The 22434-nt window shown below is 36.2% G+C and overlaps 1 protein-coding gene across 1 annotated transcript in view; it reads left to right on the top strand.

The window, feature by feature from the left end:
* Positions 1-22434, top strand: part of LOC109103489 (coronin-7-like) — a 122227-nt gene that overhangs the window by 98604 nt on the left and 1189 nt on the right. The window contains exons 10-27 of the mRNA XM_042717474.1: positions 14759-14813; positions 14907-14964; positions 15041-15186; positions 16372-16467; positions 16647-16748; positions 16828-16975; positions 17820-17995; positions 18079-18187; positions 19469-19555; positions 19641-19783; positions 19863-19967; positions 20058-20143; positions 20243-20384; positions 20482-20571; positions 20652-20768; positions 20880-21015; positions 21113-21204; positions 22332-22418. Of these exons, the coding sequence (XP_042573408.1) occupies positions 14759-14813; positions 14907-14964; positions 15041-15186; positions 16372-16467; positions 16647-16748; positions 16828-16975; positions 17820-17995; positions 18079-18187; positions 19469-19555; positions 19641-19783; positions 19863-19967; positions 20058-20143; positions 20243-20384; positions 20482-20571; positions 20652-20768; positions 20880-21015; positions 21113-21204; positions 22332-22418 (1975 nt within the window). The remainder of the gene's footprint in view (positions 1-14758; positions 14814-14906; positions 14965-15040; positions 15187-16371; positions 16468-16646; positions 16749-16827; positions 16976-17819; positions 17996-18078; positions 18188-19468; positions 19556-19640; positions 19784-19862; positions 19968-20057; positions 20144-20242; positions 20385-20481; positions 20572-20651; positions 20769-20879; positions 21016-21112; positions 21205-22331; positions 22419-22434) is intronic.

Raw genomic sequence — 22434 nt, 5'->3', positions numbered from 1 at the left:
TCTGGGATGTTGCCAGGGTGTTGCTATGTGGTTACTAAGGTGTATTGTGGTTACTAGGGTGCTCTGGGAGGATGCCGGGTTGTTGTTTTATGGTAGCTTAGGTGTTCTACATTGTGTTAACACATTGCTATATGGTTGCTAGAGTGATCTGGGAGGTTGCCAGGGTGTTGCTATGTGGTTACTGAGGTGTTTTGTGGTTACTAGGGTGTTCTGGGAGGATGCCGGGTTGTTGTTTTATGGTAGCTTAGGTGTTCTACATTGTGTTAACACTTTGCTATATGGTTGCTAGAGTGATCTGGGAGGTTGCCAGGGTGTTGCTATGTGGTTACTAAGGTGTATTGTGGTTACTAGGGTGTTCTGGGAGGATGCCGGGTTGTTGTTTTATGGTAGCTTAGGTGTTCTACATTGTGTTAACACATTGCTATATGGTTGCTAGAGTGATCTGGGAGGTTGCCAGGGTGTTGCTATGTGGTTACTGAGGTGTTTTGTGGTTACTAGGGTGTTCTGGGAGGATGCCGGGTTGTTGTTTTATGGTAGCTTAGGTGTTCTACATCGTGTTAACACATTACTATATGGTTGCTAGAGTGATCTGGGAGGTTGCCAGGGTGTTGCTATGTGGTTACTAAGGTGTTTTGTGGTTACTAGGGTGTTCTGGGAGGATGCCGGGTTGTTGTTTTATGGTAGCTTAGGTGTTCTACATCGTGTTAACACATTGCTATATGGTTGCTAGAGTGATCTGGGAGGTTGCCAGGGTGTTGCTATGTGGTTACTAAGGTGTTTTGTGGTTACTAGGGTGTTCTGGGAGGATGCCGGGTTGTTGTTTTATGGTAGCTTAGGTGTTCTACATCGTGTTAACACATTGCTATATGGTTGCTAGAGTGATCTGGGAGGTTGCCAGGGTGTTGCTATGTGGTTACTAAGGTGTTTTGTGGTTACTATGGTGTTCTGGGAGGATGCCGGGTTGTTGCTTTATGGTAGCTTAGGTGTTCTACATCGTGTTAACACATTGCTATATGGTTGCTAGAGTGATCTGGGAGGTTGCCAGGGTGTTGCTATGTGGTTACTAAGGTGTTTTGTGGTTACTAGGGTGTTCTGGGAGGATGCCGGGTTGTTGCTTTATGGTAGCTTAGGTGTTCTACATTGTGTTAACACATTGCTATATGGTTGCTAGAGTGATCTGGGAGGATGCCGGGTTGTTGCTTTATGGTAGCTTAGGTGTTCTACATCGTGTTAACACATTGCTATATGGTTGCTAGAGTGATCTGGGAGGTTGCCAGGGTGTTGCTATGTGGTTACTAAGGTGTTTTGTGGTTACTAGGGTGTTTTGGGAGGATGCCGGGTTGTTGTTTTTTATGGTAGCTTAGGTGTTCTACATCGTGTTAACACATTGCTATATGGTTGCTAGAGTGATCTGGGAGGTTGCCAGGGTGTTGCTATGTGGTTACTAAGGTGTTTTTGTGGTTACTAGGGTGTTTTGGGAGGATGCCGGGTTGTTGTTTTATGGTAGCTTAGGTGTTCTACATCGTGTTAACACATTGCTATATGGTTGCTAGAGTGATCTGGGAGGTTGCCAGGGTGTTGCTATGTGGTTACTGAGGTGTATTGCGGTTGTTAGGGTATTTTAAGAGGTTTCCAGGGCATTTCTGCTTGCTACGGTGTTCTGCTTTACACATTATGTTAACACTTTGCTAAGGTATTCAGCTGTACATGTTGATGGGGTGTTATGGTTGATTTCAAGGGCGTTGCTAAGTAGTTGCTAAGGTGTTTATCTAGACATATTGTGTAAACACGTTGCTGTACAGTTGCTGGGGTGTTCTGGGAGGTTGCCAGGGCATAGTAGTGTTATTGCTAGAGTGTTCTGGAGGGTTGACAGGGTGTTGCTATGTGGTTGCTAGGGTGTTCTGGGAGGTTGCCAGGCTGTTGCTTTGTGGTGGCTAAGGTGTTCTGCTGTACACATTACATTATCACATTGCTATGCATTTGCTAAGGGTGTTGCTGTGTGGATTCTTAGGTGTTCTGCTAGGGTTGCTAGGGTGCTCTGGGTGATGGTTAGGTTGTTTATTGTCCCAAGAGTCTCTGTGATATTCTTAGGCCGAATTCACAATGCATTCTTAGGAATAAAATTCTTCAAGAAGTGCCTTTGTGCCGTTTTTAAAGATTTGTGAGTCTTTGGCAAGAACTGCCGTGTAATCAGAGAACACCCAAAACCTGTTATTTCCTTCTTATGAAAAAAAAAATCAATAGGTGCGCTTAAGAAAATATTTGAGAAAAAACAAACTAACTTGCATTTCAGAACAAACTTCTTATCATTTAGCTTAAGAATTCCCTTAATTTCTATCTTGAAGATCATTGTGAATCTGAGCCCTTGAGCTGAATCTGCATTGAACAGTTTCTTGCGAGTCTTTGTCCTCTGCTTCTCCAGTCAACGTGTGTTTGCAGGGAAATCATCATCATTCATCACAACTGGAGCAGATCACTGTCTGTGTACACAGTTACTGATTTATTATCTTGAGATATGATTTTATCAGTGCCAGTGTTATCTGACGTCTGACTGGAGTAAATTGTGCAGGTACAGACAGACTGCGGTTTGAAATATGACCCAGACTGAAAACAGACCATATGGTACATAGACGCATACATTTATAATATATATATACTTATAATCATTATTGTTATTATTATTATTATTATTGTTCATGATATATAATTTATCCAATCGTTTTTCTTCTGCTCACTGCATTTATTTGGTCAAAAATACAGTAAAACAGTGTAATTTAAATGTAATTTATTTATTTATGCTGAAAACAGTTGTGCTGCTTCATATTTTTGTGGAAACTGTGATATGTTTTTAAGGATTTTTTAATGAATCGAAAGTTTAAAAGAACATAATTCAATTGCACCTTTGATCAATTTCATGCATCCTTGCTGAATAAAAGTATTCATTTGATGCCTACACAAATGTATACACAAGATTAATAGTGATTAGTTATTGTAATATGTTAATTTAATAGTTTTAACATTGCAGAATCTTTCCAAGTACACTCTGTATCCTGAGGTTGAGATTCACCGTTTTGAAAGTGTATTATATGTGTGATGATCCGCAGGCGTCAGGATTATATTGTTTGGTTGGGTTTGTCTCTCTGTGTGCGTGAGTAGCAGATTTACGGTTTGCTGTCTTTAGGGGAAGAGAGGGGTAGATGGGAAAGGGCACAGTGAGTGTGTCTGCAACACTGACCTGAGTCCGACAGAGATAGACGTGCTTGCTGGGATACACTGCAGCTTTTTATATGCACTATTGAAAATTATTGTAGATTTGAAGTTGTCAATAAAAAAAATAAAAAAGAGATTACTGCAGTGCATTTTACAAGAAAATACAAATTCAGTCTTTCATAAATTCACATTTAATTTAGTGTTACTTGACAATTCTTTGTAATTATTTGTGAAATTTTTTAGCAATTATAGAGTGTAAAACAGTTAATGCACAGCTTGAATCCACTACACTGTAAAAAAAAAAAATCTGTAAAATTTACAGTAAATTTTTTTAAACATTACCGTAAAAAATACAGTAGCAACATTTTAGGTTTTATGGATTGAACTTAAATTTACAGTTAAAAAATGATTAACTGATATATTGTAATGTAAATATACCAACCAACAATACGAAACACTATCATGGTAACACACGACACTAAAATAACACAGTAAACATGAATTTAACAACATAAGATGTAATATAAAACTGTAATGTGCATAACTGAGAAAAAACAACAACAAAAAAGATGTTTCAGTAAAAAACCAAAAGTGTCACACAGGGATTTCTGGGAATGTCAATTTACATTTTTCACTCTAAATTATTATTATTTTTTACTGCGAAAAACTAAATTTAATTGTAGTTTACTGCACAATAATATGAAATGTCCCATTAGGTCTGTTACAGTAAAGAAACTGTGTTTACAATGATTTAGGGACAAAAAACTCCTTTACTCTTCTTCTTGTCTATTATCACCTGTGCAACTCGCTCTTACTCTACTAACTCGCAACATAACTGTATCTGCACTATATCTGACCTCAATGACCTTAATTGTTTTACTCATTTGTATCTGGTGTTTTAGTGTATCAGTTTTATGTTTGCATTTAATTTGCGTTCTTACTAGATCATGTTTACCCCTTTGAGATTTTAAAGAATGATTTACGGCAGTACTACTTTCGCTTGCCTGTGTGTGTTAGTGATATATACAGAATGAACCTCGGCTGAGTAGATGTCATATTGAATTTGTTGCAAATGAAAGAAAAATACACACACAGTCTGTTCAGTAGGTTTTACTGTGGTGTACTCTTGGGTTTCTGCAGACAAAAAAAAATGGAAAACTTAGACAAAAAATTAGATCAAACCTTAAGACTGTACAACAGCTTTGTTGTTACTCAAGTCAAATTAAATATGACATCTATCCACGCATGCACTCTTTTAGAGTGGAAAACGTTAATGTGAGTGCAATGTATAAGAGTATCTGGACATGCACAGACATGACTGATGTGTGTTTGCAGTGTGTGTGTGTTCTGCCTGTGCTGTCGCATGTCCCCTTATTCCCAGAAATGTGTCCATGCGATGTGTATCCTGATCCCACAGGGAGAGAGAGCGGGAGATATCAGCACATGACTCTCTGAGAGCAGAGACATACTGATGGAGAGACAGTATGGAGCAGGGGATGTGGAGAGGAACGTTTGCAACTTGCACAACCGAACACGAGATAAAATGAGATGAAGCTGTGAGGTCCAGTCACACGTGTCCACCGTCATATCACAGAAGATAGTAATCCTAGTCAAACAGAGAAGGAGATTCCATCAGTGCTAAATATAGTGTCAGATCATGAACCCGCACCTCTCTCTGGGTCTGTTTTTGGCTCTTTGTCTGTTTTTTTTATTAGGATCAGGTCTGACATTTGAGAGGTTAAAATTGAACTTCTTTTTTACTTAATTATTACATGTTTCTGATCTTATTGTGTATGATTCATCCGTGCAGGTCATTCCAGGAAAATCTTTGTAATCTTTCACCAAAATATAAGAACTTATAACGCAACTTTCCTCAACCACTCTGTCCAAAGTTTTATCATCCAGTCGAGTCCCATCCAACTTTGTTTTTCACTTTTTTACCATTTTAATCAGAAATATGTCACATTGCATAAGTAAAATTGGTTGTGAATGCTGTTTCATGTTGACTGAAAAAATAAATAAATTAGAAATGTACTCTTGACAACTAGCTAAAATGTTTAAATGCAGAACAAAATGTTTAAAAGCTAAACTAAAATTAAAATGAATACTGACAAAATAAAAATGTGATAATTAGCCATGACCGATACTTAAAATCCAAACAAATCTGAAACGACTTTCCTTCCTTTTTTTAACACGTCGTAGAGTAGACTTGGAATGTCATTTTTAGCCCATTTTACGTGTGTAATGTCACATTTTTATGAGTGAAACAGAATAATTCCCCACTGGGAAAGGATTGGATTGTGAAAAGTGGGTGTTACACACGAGAATAGAGTCACGTGGTTGAGGACCATTGTGGATAAAGCTGTTAAGACATTTCTGACACATTTTTGACATTTTTCTCTTTAGAATAACATTCGCTGGTTAATCATGCACAACATCAGCTTAAAGAAAGTAAATGGGGCCAATTTTGATTTCATTTTGAAGACATTTTCTATAAAGCTCAATGACTGCTTGCTGCAGACTTTCTCCATTACATGCTGAGTGTTAGTGTGCCAAAACAAAGCCCCCGATGATGACGTGTCCCCTAATTCACCCTCTTCCTGGGCTTGTAACAGTGTGAGTTTATGATGGTCTTGGCGCAGTTGAGACGCGCTGTTTTCCTTTCTGAGCTTGTCTTCCTGGAGAAGCGCCACGCTCCAGTGTTTGCAGACCTCGGCTTAACCAGTGGCCCGTACTTATTCGTTAGTCTCTTTTAATTTCTCACTGAGATGAGTCTGGCTTCAGTCCTGTTGGCGAGAGGCAGGTTTAGAGTCAGAAAGGAGGATGACGAGGTTCCCGAACTGGTGCATGAAGCAGTGATGTCACTTTATTTAAAGTGTTGGTCAAAACGCTTGACTGCGACTGAAGTTATTTACAGGACGGATCTGACGGAAAAGATTCCCTTCGCTTGTTACTCCATCATCACTGTGATTTCCAGGCCTGCTTTGGAGGGAAGATTTATGACGGAGCGGTCGGCCGTCTGTAATTGAAGCCTGACTGGTTTTAACCAGACCTGGACACTTTTAGCATATCGCATCATAGCTGCAATAATGAACAAACTCAAGTTATACGTGTTTAGTTTTCTCAGAAATAGGCTTTTCTGTTTATGTGAGAGTGGTTTGTGGTGGTGTAGACGGGTCTCTCCCTGTGACCTTCAGCATCGGGGGTCGTTCTGGTTGTGACCTCCTGTCTACATCCTTCATCCATCCCTGGCTCTTCTCCTCGGCTCTCTTCTAACCCGCTCGTCTGGTTCTCAAGCTCCGCTGACAGGTAGTTTAACGCTTATATCCTGCTGGCTCTTGATGTCGGTGGCCGTCTGGATTTTTAACACTTAACTGCTCGTTTCCGGGACTTTCTGGGGTCAGGCCTTAAACTCTGAACAATACCACACACACAGGCAAACACTCACCTCATTATTATTACTTATTTATTTATTTTTGTCATTTATTTTATGATTTACTGTTATTAATTCATTCATTTTAAAAAAAACATAAAAAGGCATGAAGTTTGAAGACCTAAATTATTTATTTATTTATTAATAATTAAATAATAGCTACATGCAATTTAATTTAAATGTTAATTTAATCTTTTTTAAATTAATTAAAAAAAATTCAGACTTTTATTTATTCATTAAAAATAGGATATAAAAACCATATAAAGACATGAAGACCTGAGATTATGTTTAAATGATTGTCATTTAAATATTTTTAGTTTAAATGTTAATTACATTTATAAATGTGATTTTTCTTCTTTAATGTTATATTTATTTGTTATATAATATCCATGGCCTTAGCCAGCTATTAGGTCACCTCTGTAAATTTTTGATGTTCAAAAGTAATATTTGTCCTCTGAATGACTAATGTGCTGTTTAGAACTCCTCATATGAGTGTCTGCGTGTGTAATTAAGTTTAGACAGTTTGCAAGAAGAATGTTTAGCAGCCGTGTTGCCAGATCCAGCTATATACTAGCCATGAAGAAATCTATTGCGTTTCGTTCAGTATAGTAGTTACATTTTCACAAAGTCATGCTAAAAACATTCATAGAGCACTAGACAAAGTTATCATCGTGGCTAAAATAGGTTGAATTTGGATTTGTTCCAGATAAATGTCCAGAGCTGTTGTGGAACACGAGGGACATTCTGACTGGTTTGATTTCCTTTTTAGTTTTTTTTCTCTTGTATTAATAAGAGTTTGGTATTTAATTTTGCCGTCAACATTATTTGAAACAGACTTTGTTTTCTGATGCGGTCGCGCTGAAAGCTGACCAATAAGGCTCATTTTATTGTTGTGCTGAGCCTTTATTACACAAATTCTTTGAGATTAATGTAAAGCATAAAGATGCATTGTGAGCATGAAGGCTGAGACATCTGATCATGGCATCATATCTTCAGAGCCTTGTTTTCTGTCGGTGTGTGTTGGCAAGGCCACCTCCAGTTTAATTAAAAACCGAGGCACATGCGTATCTTGGCTGGGAGCGAGTGGAGATGTCGGCACCTCATCTGACACCGCTGCCGTCACCTCAGCTCTGCCATACCGCAGCTGGCCGCATTCTTCCCTCACAGCGCCTCGCTGCCTCTCTAAGCCCTTTTAAATGAAGTACCTCAGAGATTGGAGCCGCCGCAGATATCTGAGGATTAGCAGAACTATTGAACAGCCTGGCTAACTCTTCTAACGAGTTAGTGGAACTTTGCTTGGCCGAGCTGGTCACCATACAGTATGTCTGGACACACTGGAAAGCTGAGATTCTGCTAATCGCACTCTTAACTTGGATGAACACGAACGTGTGCAGTAAAGATGCATGAGTTTTCAGCATGCACACACACAGAAATGGCTTCTTTTTAATACTGTAAATTACTTAGAAATGGTTCTCTTACACTATAAAAAAATTCCATATGATGTCATAGGAGAACTTTAAAAATAATTCAGATTAACTGCTGTTGAAAAGTTTGAGATCAGCAAGATTAAAAAAAAAAAAAACTACATAAAAAATAAAATAAATAATCACCAATTCTTAATATTAGAAAGATTTTAAATGTATATTAATGCAGTTATTTTCTGATATTTAACATACAAAGCACCTCAACAGTTTTCAACATTGATAATGTTTCTTGAGCAGCAGATCAGCATATTAGAATGATTTTTGAAGAGTCATGTGACTCTGAATACTGCAGTAATGATGCTGAAAATTCAGCTTTGATCACAGGAATAAATTACAATTTAAAATATATTACAACAAAGAAAAAATATTATATATTATAACAATATTGCACAATATTTTTAAAAAAATTTTTTTACTGTATTTTTCATCAAATAAATGCAGCATTAAGGCCTCTAAATGATCAAAACTTTGCTAAAAATAATCATAATGCACAAACTGCTACATGCTTTGTCATCTCATTGATAATTTATACCTTTTTTAGCAGTAAAACTGTAAAAACGTCCATTTAAGCCATTTAAAGATATGAAGCAATTATTTTTTGAAAAAGAGTTTAAATATGTAATTTTGATTGTTAATGATGAGTTTTAAGTGATAAAAAGGGCGATATTAGTAATTTGTCTTTTTTTTTCAATTTTCTTTATTTTGAGAACAATTTTGATGATGATTCTTAAATTGCTTTATTGTTCTTCAGAGATTAAAATAGTTATTGATGTTTGATTTAAGGTTCTTCAGATCAGTGTTTTGCTTCTTTTTACTGAAGAACGAGAGAATGAAAAGCTGTTGTGGTACTGAAGTAGTTTCTGTGTTCTGGTCTGGTCTGGTCTGGTCTGGTCTGGTTTGGATGGGTGTCCCAGGCTGCAGGTGGGCTGTTTGTTCTCAGTTTCCACTAATCAGATCTGGATTTGTTTCCTGAAGTCTTGTCATGCTTATCACAGCCCACACACACCTGTTTGGCAGGACTAATGCTGGGTGCAAGTGTTTAGGGAGCCTGTTTGTTTCTGAATGACCCTCATATGTCCCATTGGAAGACATTTAAATTCCGAATATTCTGTGTCCCATGCAAATATGTCACGTTACAGAAGTCCATAAAAGTAATCCAGGTCTCAGGCTACATATCGATCGCTCTTGAAAGAGGAAGTTGTGATGTTCTCTCATCTAGATGCTCATAAAGCTGCTGTTTCCCACAGTGCTGTGTGTGTATGTTGTGTGGGAGAAACGTGGGGATTTACTGCTGATGGTGACTGATGTGGTTCAACAAGACTTACACGCAGTACTCAACAGCCCACGTCCTTCCCAGACACATGTACACAGGCCCGAGGCTTCAACTCTTAAATCATGCAGTTTAGCTTTCATTACATCAAATCATTTACTGCAGAATACAGTGAATGACGCTAGTGAAGACATTTTACATTAGCATAAATGTATGTTGTTTATGGCTCACAAGCAACGTTGACACTTCAATCTATTCATTTCTATTATTATTATTAACAACATTAACAGTTTGTATTATTAAATTAATTAAAATGATTTTTTCTTTGTAAATTCTTCTGCCAATTGGATGCAGATCTACAGAAACACACGTCTGGATATGTCCAGGCCTCAGGGCCTGTAGTGTAATCATATATTCGCAGCTCTCCATCATCATAATGAGAGTAATAACGTGGCTTTATCTGTGGATCGTGAACACACCTGTGGGTTGTTTCATGGCTAATTGGAGTTTACTGACAGCTGTGATGCTCTCGAAGCCACTGCTGGAATGTTCCTGCCAAATTCCTCTTACCTTTCTGATAGAAATATTGTGCTGCAAAGAGCAAAACAGATTTCACCCTCTGATGCTCTCGTTTAAAGGGCTGTCTTCAGAATGGCCCAATACTTTCACACAGATATGACACAGATTCAGTGATATGTGGTGGGCAGTATGCACATTTTTTGTAAGCATTAAAAAAATACCTGGCTGAGCTATGACATTTGCAGAAGAGCGCAGTACATGGATTTTGCAGTACACACACTTTCCAGATCAACTTGACCTTCCAGTTCCAGTTACGACGAATGAACCAGAAGTAATCAGCTCTGATTATTATTTCCTTCTTGACTGATTACTTCACTGAACCGAAGAACAAAAAACACACAAAAGCTAAATGAATTGTTACACATAACTGAAATACTTTTATTATTATTATTATTATTTTAATTCATTTAATACATTAATTTTGCAATTTTATTTTATTTTATTATAAATGTTGTTATTATTATTATTTTAATATTAATAGTGTAATTATTAATTATTATTTAAATAAAAATAATTATTAAAGCAAAAAATAATTAATCGTCAAATAACGTCAACAAATTGGATGTTTAATAATATGTGCCATCCAATTATAATTAACAGATAATTAAATAAGTAATATTTAAATAAATTATTATTATTATCATTAATGTGTGGCATCCAGTTAGCAAAATAATACTATTTATTTATTTATTTATTTATTTATTTTGCTTACTTGGATGCACACAATTAATTAAACAGAAAGTGTAGTGTAGTAATGTGACAGCAATGTATTTAACATACTTCTATTTTACATGTTTTAATAATTGCACACTTTAAATTTTTTTATTTATTTTTACAGTATGCAGAAAGCAGTATGTGTTTAGTTTTCTATTTCAAACAAAGCCAAACGTGAATACAGTCAGATGTTCAGTGCTCTAAAAGCCAGCGCTAATTGAATAGTGTACTGTGTGTGTGTGTGTGTGTGTGTGTGTGTGTGTGTGTGTGTGTGTGTGTGTGCGTGTGCGTGTGTGTGTTTGTGTGTGTTGTTCTCTGTGTCCAAAGACGGCTTACATCTGGATTAAAAGGCTTTCTCATGCATGACAGTGCAGCAGCACATGTGTGTGTTGTTGTGTGTGAGTGCTTACAGCTTTAGCCACTCAAGAATGACGTCCCCGAGTGTTTTAGCGTTCATTCATGACGGCCTGCCATGCGAACCGGACTACTGTCTGCAGGGGTGCGCTGGTGTGGGAAAATCTGTCCTGGGTTTAGTTGCACGTATCTGCCTTTATGTTATTCCTCCCACAGGACAGTTCTTTGCTTAGACTTCATAATAACTCTCATGTGTGTTTCATTTAGATATCAATTTGTGTCTGATGTCTCACCTAAAATTGAAAGTGAATAGCACGAGTATAGATCTGTAAAGTATTAGTGTGTGATAATTATTTAATAAAAAATGCAATTATAAACAGAAGCATCTCACATTGCTTGGTCTTGAGATCATTTGATGAGTAATGTTGGAGTTCATGTTAAGATTTCTGACTTTTGATTGAAAACTGATAATTTGGCAAATCAGAGCACAGTTTGAGACAAAGTTCTCCATTTGCTCTCAGTTTGATCTTAATGAGGAAATATAACACACTTGATGAGAAGTTTGAGTTAATTCTGGAATCTCTCTCCATTCAGTCTCACTGCTGTCTAGAGGAACAGGTTGAGATATTAAAGAAGATATAATAAAATTGATGAGGAATGTTTGCATGCATGTTAAGATCGCTGAGGTTTGTTTGCAGACTGTGCTCAGATTTGCCAAGACAGAGGAGCAAAACCTGCATTTTAATTGAGAAATATTTCAGTTTTTCTTTTCTTTCTGGGTCTCCTGCATCACACAAGTAGATGAAAGCATTGTTGAAGTGTGATGATGTGTGGTGGTGCATTCTGGGAGGAAACAGTGTGGGAACACAGGAGGTGTTTGTGTATTTCCTGCAGAGAAACTTCGACATGGGAACACGAAGTTGCACTAACAAAGCGTGGCAACCCCTTACCGACTTGAGAGGCCCGGGGCGAAGCCGGGGGAGGGGAGAAGTCAACCGTCAAACACACCATCCCACCAATCACTGAAGCGCAGGAAGCAAAGCCTGCCGATCCACTGCAGGGCTCGGATCCAAGCATTCATTCATCTGATAGAGATGAGCGTGGCCCGACACGTCCAGGTTCCCACCGCTAGCTCTGTGGGAGAGATGAGTGATTAGTAGTTCATTAGTGAGTTTTCTTACCCAGTATGATTACTGAAGGTTTAGTCTCCTTGGATTGTGCTGAAGGTCACAGTTGTGTTGGCTTGTGACGTATTTGGTGACCTACTTAGTAAAACGTCACCCTAAAACTTAAAATCTGTCACATGACTTGTATAGATTAAGAGTGCTTTCATACGGGGTGCTAGGGCTGCTAAACTCCAAAAGTGAAGACAAAAGCATCATAAAAGCTGTCCGTATGATTTGTGAGGTGAGTATTGAGCCATAGTTTTGTGAGGAACAGACCAAAATGTCTGTTTTTTTATTGGCTTCTCAGTCATTCAGGACAGATTCAGTTTCTGATTTCCTGTTAGACTAGGCGAAGGTTTTATTCAGAATATATATATAGTTATTGTTTATAGTATTTTATATATTTTTTTTATAGTTTTCAGTAATGTAATCCTTTTAGAAATCATTCTAATTGGCTGATTTGGGAAAAAAAGTCTCAATTTCTTAATAGCTTCTTCATTTTATTGTAAATTAGATTAAAAAGCATATTTATTAAATAATAATTAAGATATTAAATTAAATTTTATATATAATTATTTAAATTAAAAATGTTTAGTGAATTGAATAATAAATAAAATTAATAAATGTCATATATATAGTTATATTTATAGAATATATATATATTATGTATAATGAATATAAAGGGCTGTAAGAGCTTATTTTATTAAATTAAATTTCAAATAATAGTTAAATTAAAAAAATCCATTAGCTCTCAAATCTCAGTAAATATTTTAAAATTAATTTAATGGGTCCTTCCTGAATAAAAGTCTAAAAAAATTAAAAAGTGATCCTGAACTAACTTCTGAATGGTATATACTCCTTAAAGTGCTGTTAGAAATTATTTTATATTTATTAAATATAATATTTAATATTATATTTAATAAATATATAAATGTTTTTAATGAAAGTTTGTTTTACATTTTTTTATTAAATACATATTTACACAAATATTAATTTGTTGTATTAATAAATAAAAATAGTATATATAGAGATATACAGTTATGTCCCACGCTCTGAGCTGATTGATGTGGTTGAAAGGTTTGGTCTGACTGTAGGGTTCGAGTGAAGTGGGAAACACGCCCGGCTCCAAGCAGCATGTGACTCAAAATAGACACTCATGTTGGTGTTGTGACCCCGGCGGCACTCATCGGTGAACTGCCCCGGGCGTCAGAGAGCTGAAGGATAAATGTGGCTTTGTATGTGTGAAAGAGTGTCAGATTCCAGTCTGGGGTCAAACGGACAGATGTAAACACACCCATCTGATGTCTGTGAATACTTTGTTTTTGATCAGTGAAACTGATTGTTGAAGAAGAGCTGATGTGGGTTTCTGTGCTGAAGTAAACTCATTTCACTGTCCATTCTGCCACCTAGTGGTCGCAACTCACAGCATTTCCACCGCAAACAAACACGCACACTCCTTAAAACAGCAAGTCTTGTTGGATCTACTTTTTCCTCACTTGGACTTAAGTGTCTTTGAATGGTCTTGATTTGGATGAAACAAGCGGTGGTTATTAGTGGCGTGTAAAATTTGTGCGTAATTCGTCGTGTGAGCTGCAGACATTAATTATTTCTCAAATTATTATGTCTTGTTGAAGAGAGATGTACTGTTAATTTAACAATTGAACAGTCAACAAGCAAGAGCCTAGCAACTGCATAGCAACACACTGAAAACTAACCAGAGCCATTTTTCAATAATCTCAATAATCTAGCCTTTCTTCAGAAGACTACTGTAAATATTACATTTTCTTCTAAGTAGAAATGTATTTTTAATGTTGTCTTTTCTTTCTTTTTTTACATTTAAAAAATAGTAAACTTTAAAATGCTAACATGGGATGAAAATCACCGGCCTAGAAAAAAGCTGTTATATTATGGGCTGTGTCCCCCCCTCATGGTGACTGCAATGTTGAGCGCAAGACACTTTTATAACACTTCAAACTGCTGACTTCTTCATTTATGGCCAACTAATATGTCTGCAAGTTGAATATTACATATATTATAAAGATATTATTGTTCAGATGTCTGGGGTCTGTAAGATATTTTTTAACTGTTTTAACTGTTTAAACCTTTTCTGCTCACCAATGCTGCATTTATTTGAAAAATACAGTAAAAATAGTAATATTGTGAAATATTATTATAATTTAAAATAACTGTGTTCTGTGTGAATATAGTGTAAAATGATGCAAAGCTGAATTTTCAGCATCATTACTCCAGTCTTCAGTGTCACATGATCCTTCAGAAATCAGGTTAATATGATGATTCACTGCTCAAGAAACATTTATTATTATTATCAATATTGTTGTGCTGCTTCATATGTTTGAGGAAACCGTGATTTCCACTGTTCATCTTTAATGAATAGAAAGTTCAAAAGAACAGGCATTATTTGAAATAGAAATCTTTTGTAACATTAATGTACTTACAGTCCTTGCTGAATAAAAGTATTAATTTCTTGAAAAACCAAGTGGTCGAGATAGCATCAGTAATCAATATCTGTGTCTGATTTGATCCGCAGGACTCTGATGCCTCTGTTTGATCCAGACTCTGGATTACTTACTGTGTCTGGAAATGTATGTAACTATTTCTATACACAGTTTGATATGTTTAATGGCTGAAATAATTTATCATCCATATTAATATGCTTATTAATGGTGTTTTCTCAGGGTGAGAGTGTGATCGACTGTTTCGAGGTGAACAGCAGTGAGCCCTTCCTGTCTCAAGGTAACACAGATGCTTTTTCTTGAGGCTCCTGCTCTTTCTTCATGTTCATGAGCTGATCTCTCTCTGTTGTTGTCAGTGAGTCACTGTCTGACCGACCTGTCGACCCGTGGCACAGCTCTGGTGCCCAAGCTCGCTCTGGATGTCAGCTGCTGTGAGGTTTTGCGTCTGCTGCAGCTCACTGATAACTTCATAGTGCCCATCAGCTACCAGGTGCCTCGCAAGGTGAGAATGATGCATCCTGGTCTGCTGAACTCACTGGATTAAAGCTCCTAATGCTCTTGGTATATCCTAAACCAATTATGATTGATAAGCTGACAACATATAAGTGATTACTTTATTTTCTGACCTGGAGTATGATGCACATGAATTGCATAAATCCAAGCTAGTTATGAGAATCATTTATACAAATATCAGCAAAACAGAATGTTTAAAGTCCTCCTAGTGGTTTTCTTGCTGAAATGGTTTAATTTTTTTTGTATGGTTTAATGTTTGAAAGCAAAGAAATTGAGTCGACAGTAAAGTGTCACATTTTAATTTTACTATTGTTCTGTAAAATAAAAAAATTATAATTATAATTCAATACTTGTTTTTTTTATTTTTAGTACACTAGTATTAATGCAATAGAAATATATTTCTCTAATTTGCTTAATTTTTTATCATTTAAATAGTAATCCAATAAAACAAAAAACTTTTAAAATAAAACAAATTAAATAGAACAATTATTATAATTAATAAATGTATTTAAAATTATTATTATTATTATTATTATTATTATTATTATTATTATTATTAAACAAAGAAAAAAAACTTTCTGTACAGTGCAGTATTATTTTGCAACAGTAATATATTTCTTCATTAATATGTTTATTATTTTGGAATTTAAATAGTAATAAAATGAAGTCATTATAATAGTGACAATTATTTATTAATATTATTATTATACATTTTTATTTTTATTACAATAATATAATTGCAGTAGTAATATATTTCTTTATTAATATGTTTATTATTTTGGAATTTAAATAGTAATAAAATGAAGTCATTATAATAGTGACAATTATTTATTATTAATATTATTATACATTTTTATTTTTATTACAATAATATAATTGCAGTAGTAATATATTTCTTTATTAATTTGTTTAATTTAATTATTTAAATAGTAATAACGCAAAACTAATGATAATAATAATAATAATAATTATTATTATTATTATTATTATTAAATGTAATATTTTACAGTACAATTATTTACAAAATTATTTATAATTATTTACAATTTAAAATGTTATTAGTATTATTGTATAGTTATATTGAATGAGTGAAAAAATCCTCCTTTTCCCCCCCAGAATCTGCCAATCTAAAGATGTTTGGCGTTTTGGCCCTTGTGTGTTTTGTGTGTATCAGGCAGGACAGGACTTCCATGCGGACTTGTATCCGGACACCGTGGGTCACACCCCAGCCATGACGGCGGAGGACTGGTGGAAAGGAGAGAACAAACAGGTACTGAGCAGTCAAAGGTCTGTTTAAAACAACTCATTCACGGGGAAATCATTGGATTGCTCACAAAGAAATTGGTTTGAATGACAGATGGTTGGAAGGGAGAGGATGAGAAATAAGAGGGGAAAATGAAGAAAGTAATTTCAGATTTATTTAACTCTCTAACACTTGCACTGCTACAGGTGGAGCGAGTCAGTCTTCACCCGAGCAAGAGGCCAAAACCAGCCGCTCTGTCAGCTCAGGAGACAAAACCAAAGGATCTTCCCCGTGGCAAGAGCAAGGAGGTCTGTGGGAGGAACACGAGGAGAACAGTTTACTTTACAGAAGTGATCTTCTTATGATGGCCTTGTCTGTTTTTCTCAGGAGGCCTCGACCTCCAGCAGTCCCCTCAGCACCCCCAGCAGCAGTGCCGCCCCGTCCCGCTCCCCGTCCTCCACCAGCGGCCTGTCTTCTGGCTTCCTGCCGAGCCCCAGCCCCAGCCAGAGCTCCCGCGCCATCCAAAACATGCTCGGTCTGTCACACATTTACATTTACTTAAATTAAAATAAATAATATAGTTTTTTATTATTTATTAATTTTCTTTATTTGTTTGCATCATCACTCCATATATATATATATATATATATATATATATATATATATATATATATATATATAATATATATATATATATATATATATATATATATATATATATAATTAAAATAATTAATGGTGTTTTTTTTTTTTTTTTTTTTTTTTTACTTTGTGCTCATTTGATCAAAAACTGTGGATTCTTGAATATTTAAAACTAGGGTTTTTTTGGGGAAACCTTTTTTTGTAATCTTGTCAGCGATGACTGCCTATATTATGGTTATGGTTCCTTGGACTGAATAAATCATCCTTTAAGCTGTTTCAGAGCAAATACACAAGGACTTATATACACTACCATTTAAAAGTTGTGAGTCTATCAGATTTATTGCCTGTTTTTGTCACATGATCCTTCAGAAATCATTCTGATATGCTGATTTCCTTCTCAAGTAACATTTCTTATTATTATCAATGTTGAAAACAGTTTTGCTGCTTCATATTTTTGAGGAAACAGTGATACATTTTTATTCAGGATTCATTTTGATGAACTGAAAGTTTAAAAGAACAGCATTTACTATCAGTTTTGATCAATTTAATGCATCATTGCTGAAAGTATTAATTTCCTTCAAAAAACAAAAACTTACTGACCCCAAATTTTAATAGAAGCTTATATATACTGTACCTGTTCCAAATATCATCAAAAGGCTGAACCATATCAAAGTATAATGTTTTTAGCTGTGTATATCGCCCAGCTCTTTTAATGAATGGCTTTATGTGATTCTCAGGCCCGAGCTCCAAGTTTCGTCACATCCAGGGGGCCGTTTTGCACCGGGACACTCACATCACTAACCTGCGGGGGCTTCATCTGACCACACCGGGAGAGTGTGATGGCTTCTGTGCCAACGGCCAGCGTGTGGCAGTGCCTCTCGCCATCGCCGGAGGGCAGATCGCTGTATTTGAGGTGCGAAACTGAAAACTTCTCTTTTCTTCTAAGTCTTTGAATCACTGACAGTATTTAACTGCTGCGTCTGTCTGCTTCGGCAGCTGTCCCAGCCTGGAAAACTGCCGGACACCGCCCTGCCCACCATCCAGAACTCCGTCAATGTGGCCGACTTCTGCTGGGACCCCTTTGACACACACAAACTGGTTGTGGGTGAGTTTTATTTGGCTTTATATTTACTTTTCATTATTAGATTTAATTTTATAAAGAATCTAAAAATATCTTTTCTTATAATATTATATTATTTATATGTAATTTTATATATTGTATTTTATGTTTATATACAGTATATTTACATATGTATATATATATGTATATATATATATATATATATATATATATATATATATATATATATATATATATATATATATATATATATATATATAATATATTTTTTTTTTTTTTTTTTTTTTTTTTGGGGAGGGGGGTAATTTGGTTGTCTCTGAGTAAAAACCATTATTAAACAAATGTGATCTTATAAAATCTAATAAAATAAAATGTGATCTAATAAAATACAGCGACACAATAATTTCAGGACATGAAGAAGGATTTTGATTTTAGCTTAATGTTTGTTATTTTTGTTATGTTTTTGGTGTATATATATATATATATATATATATATATATGTACAGTATGTGTGTGTGTGTTATTATTATTTATTATTATTATTATTATTATTATTATTAGTATTATTATTATTATTATTTTGTGTGTGTGGCTAAGGGGGGTGGCGCCCATGTGATAATTGATTGATGATAATTGTTTAAATTAATATAATAATTTATACTTTTGACTCATCCATTTTCTTTAAAACAGGTTTAAAGGCTGAGATGTGAAGTTTATCATTTTATAAAACTTTTTGCTTTTGTGAAAACCTGTACCTGAACTGTAAATCATGCTTTTTAAAGTCATTTCACGGTTTAAAATATGACATACTAATACTCTACTACGCTATTATGGTATTAATTTTATTTGTGCAGGTCTTAAAAAAAGATCTTAAAAAGTCTTAAAATTGTCCTTAAAAATCCTGCAGATACCCTGGATTAAATTCAGTTTTAGTTTTTATTTATTCCAGTGAGTAACTGTAGTGCTTCAACTTAAACCTATTTCAGTTTGTTGCTAAGGCAACATTTTTTTTTAGTTTTATTGTTTAATTACAATATTTGTATGTTATTTCAGCTTATTTCTATTAACAAGATTTAGTATTGAAGTTTAAATCTCAAGTATCCTTTCAGGAGCACATCCAAGTCATAGTTCTCCTCAAAATCGAAAGAAAACGTACAGTAGTTTGTAGCAAATGAAGTGTCTGAAGAATTCAAATGAAATGAAGTTGCATCTTCAAGCATTTTTTTGAAAAGAAACCTAAAATCATGCTATCTGAACTCTGAAATCTGAATGTCAGCGCTGCTCTCTGATGTGTCTGTCTCAAAGCTGGTGATGATGCCAAGATCCGCGTGTGGCAGATTCCCAAAGGAGGCCTGACAGAAACCCTGACCGAGCCGGAGTGTGTTCTGCGGGGTAAGAAGCCAGCACACGTGACCTCTGAACTGTAATAGCAGTAATTCTGTAGTGTTTGATTGACATGCACCTTGACCAATGACAGGACACACGGAGAAGATTTACTCCATCAAGTTCCAGCCCCACGCCTCCGGCCTGCTGGCTTCCTCCTCCTACGACCTCACAGTGAGACTGTGGAACCTGGGGACAGGAGAGGAAGTCAAACGACTCAGCGGACATCAGGACCAGGTCTGTCTGTTTGTCTGTCTTGTCTGCCTGTCTTTGATTTTGTAGATGTCATGCCAACTCACTGTGTTCTCTCTCTCAGATATTTGGCATAGCTTGGAGTCCAGATGGGAAACTGCTGGCCACTGTGTGTAAGGATGGAAAAGTGCGTCTGTACGACCCACGCAAGTCCACCTTGCCCATCCAGGTTAGTTCAGCTTCAGGTTAATATTATTAATCTTCAAAACTTCAAAATTCATATCTTTTTGACCAAGTTTTACCAACTTTGTCCTTACAGGAGGGCCCAGGACCTGAGGGCCATAGAGGGGCCCGTGTAGTGTGGGTCTGTGATGGCAAGTACCTGCTGGTTTCAGGATTCGACAGGTACAGTATACCACAAATTTAGCCAAAACGATTATAGTATTGGTACTAGCAGTGCCTCTCTGACTCTTAATATTTTTTAATGGCTTATTTCCTCTATAGTCGCAGTGAAAGGCAGTTGTACCTGTTCTCCGCTGAGTCCTTGGCATCCGGGTCTGTTGCTTCTGTGCCTGCCGATGTGTCTCCCTCAACCCTTATCCCGTTCTATGATCCCGACACCAGCGTCCTCATCCTTACTGGGAAGGTGCGTTGATGAGCATTAAAATTAACCATTGGTTTAAGCTTTATAGTAACATACCGATACATCCAACGATGTGTTTATTTGTCCTTTGGTCTTTCAGGGCGACACTCGTGTTTATACATACGAGATCTTGCCTGAAGCGCCGTACTTCATGGAATGCAGTAGTTTTCATTCCTCTGAACCACACAAGGTATTATTGTTGGTGCTGTTGTGATGTTGTTGAAGACAGAAGGCAGTCTGTTTTACTGATGTTTTACCGTGTCCTCACAGGGGTTGTGTTTCCTGCCGAAGACTGAATGTGACGTGCGTGATGTGGAAGTGGCTCGAGCCATCCGACTTGGCAAGAGTACCATTGAACCCGTGGCCTTCAGAGTGCCTCGTGTCAAAGTAAGAGTGACCCTCATACCAGAATCTAAAAACTAGCTTTTTCAGCTTTACCTTCCAGTGTTTCCCATGCATGAACAAATGTAAAAATCTGAATCTGCCTTCGCTCCACAGAAAGAGTTTTTCCAGGATGATGTTTTCCCGGAGACTGCAGTGTGGTGGGAAGCATCTCTGACCGCTGCGGCCTGGCTCTCTGGATCCAACGGACAGCACCGCAAAATCAGCCTGCAGCCCAAAGACATGATGCCCGGTACAGCTCAACATCACCAAACACAACTCAAAGAAGAAGCGTCAGCTCATTAAATATAGTGTTTAAATACCCTTCCTTATGATCCGTTTTCTTTCAGTGAGTGAAGCACCAAAAGAGGTTCCTGTGAGGAAGTACCTGCCCTCCTCTGTCTATCTGGAGGAGAAAACTGATGAACAGAAGAAAGAGGAGGTGTTTATCTATCTATCTATCTATCTATCTATCTATCTATCTATCTATCTATCTATCTATCTATCTATGTCTGTCTGTCTGTCTGTCTGTCTGTCTCTCATTTGTTTTTTCTGTTTGTCTGTCCCTCTCTCTCTCTCTCTTTGTTTGTTCATTCTGTCTCTCGCTTGTTTGTTTGTTTGTTTGTTTGTTTGTGTTTGTTTGTTTATTCTGTCTGTCTTTCTGTCTCTGTCATTTGTTTGTTTATTTATTTGTTTATTCTGTCTGTCATTTATCTGCTCATTCTGTCTATCATTTGTTTGTACTATGTCTCTCAGTTGTTTGTTTGTTCATTCTGTCTGTTCATTTGTTTGTTCTGTCTATCTGTCGTTTGATTTTTTGTTCTGTTTGTCTGTCCCTTTCTCTGTTGTTTGTTCATTCTGTCTCTTGCTTGTTTGTTTGTTTGTTTGTTTATTGTTTGTTTGTGTTTGTTTTGTCTGTCTGTCATTAGTTTTTTGTTCTGTTTGACTGTCCCTCTTTCTCTGTTGTTTGTTCATTCTGTCTTTTGTTTGTTTGTTTGTTTGTTTGTTTGTTTGTTTGTTCTGTCTGTCATTTATTTTTGTATCTGTCTGTCTCTATCATTTGTTTGTTCCTTCAGTCTGACATTTGTTTGTTTATTCTGTCTGTCTCTGTCTATTGTTTGTTTGTTTTTTCATTCTATCCTTCTGTCATCTGTTCGTTCTGTTTGTCCCTCTCTCTGTTGTTTGTTCATTCTTTCATTTGTTTGTTTGTTTGTTCTGTCTGTCATTTGTTTGTTGTTTCTGTCTTTCTGTCTCTATCATTTGTTTTTGTTCATTCTGTCTGTCGTTTATCCATTTATTCTGTCTATCATTTGTTTGTTCTCTCTGTCTCTCGCGTGTTTGTTTGTTTGTTTGTTTGTTTGTTTGTTAATTCTGTCTGTCATTTGTTCTTTTTATCTGTCTGTCCTTTGTTTGTTGTATTTGTCTATTGTTTGTTTGTTCATTCTATCTGTCTGTCATTTGTTTGTTTATTCTGTCTGTCTATTGTTTGTTTGTTCTTTCTATCTGTCCATCTGTCGTTCGTTCATTCTGTCTATCTGATTCGTTTGTGTGTATGTGTGTTTGTTGCAGTTGCTCAGTGCCATGGTGGCGAAGCTGGGAAACAGGGAAGATCCTCTGCCACAGGCGTCATGTGAGGGTGTGGATGAAGATGAGTGGGTGAGTGAAGAACTGA

Source organism: Cyprinus carpio, chromosome A3 (genome assembly GCF_018340385.1).
Source record: "Cyprinus carpio isolate SPL01 chromosome A3, ASM1834038v1, whole genome shotgun sequence".
Taxonomy (NCBI): Eukaryota; Metazoa; Chordata; class Actinopteri; order Cypriniformes; family Cyprinidae; genus Cyprinus; species Cyprinus carpio.
Note: the sequence above shows the minus strand (reverse complement) of the source record. Positions and strands in the feature narration are given on the sequence as shown.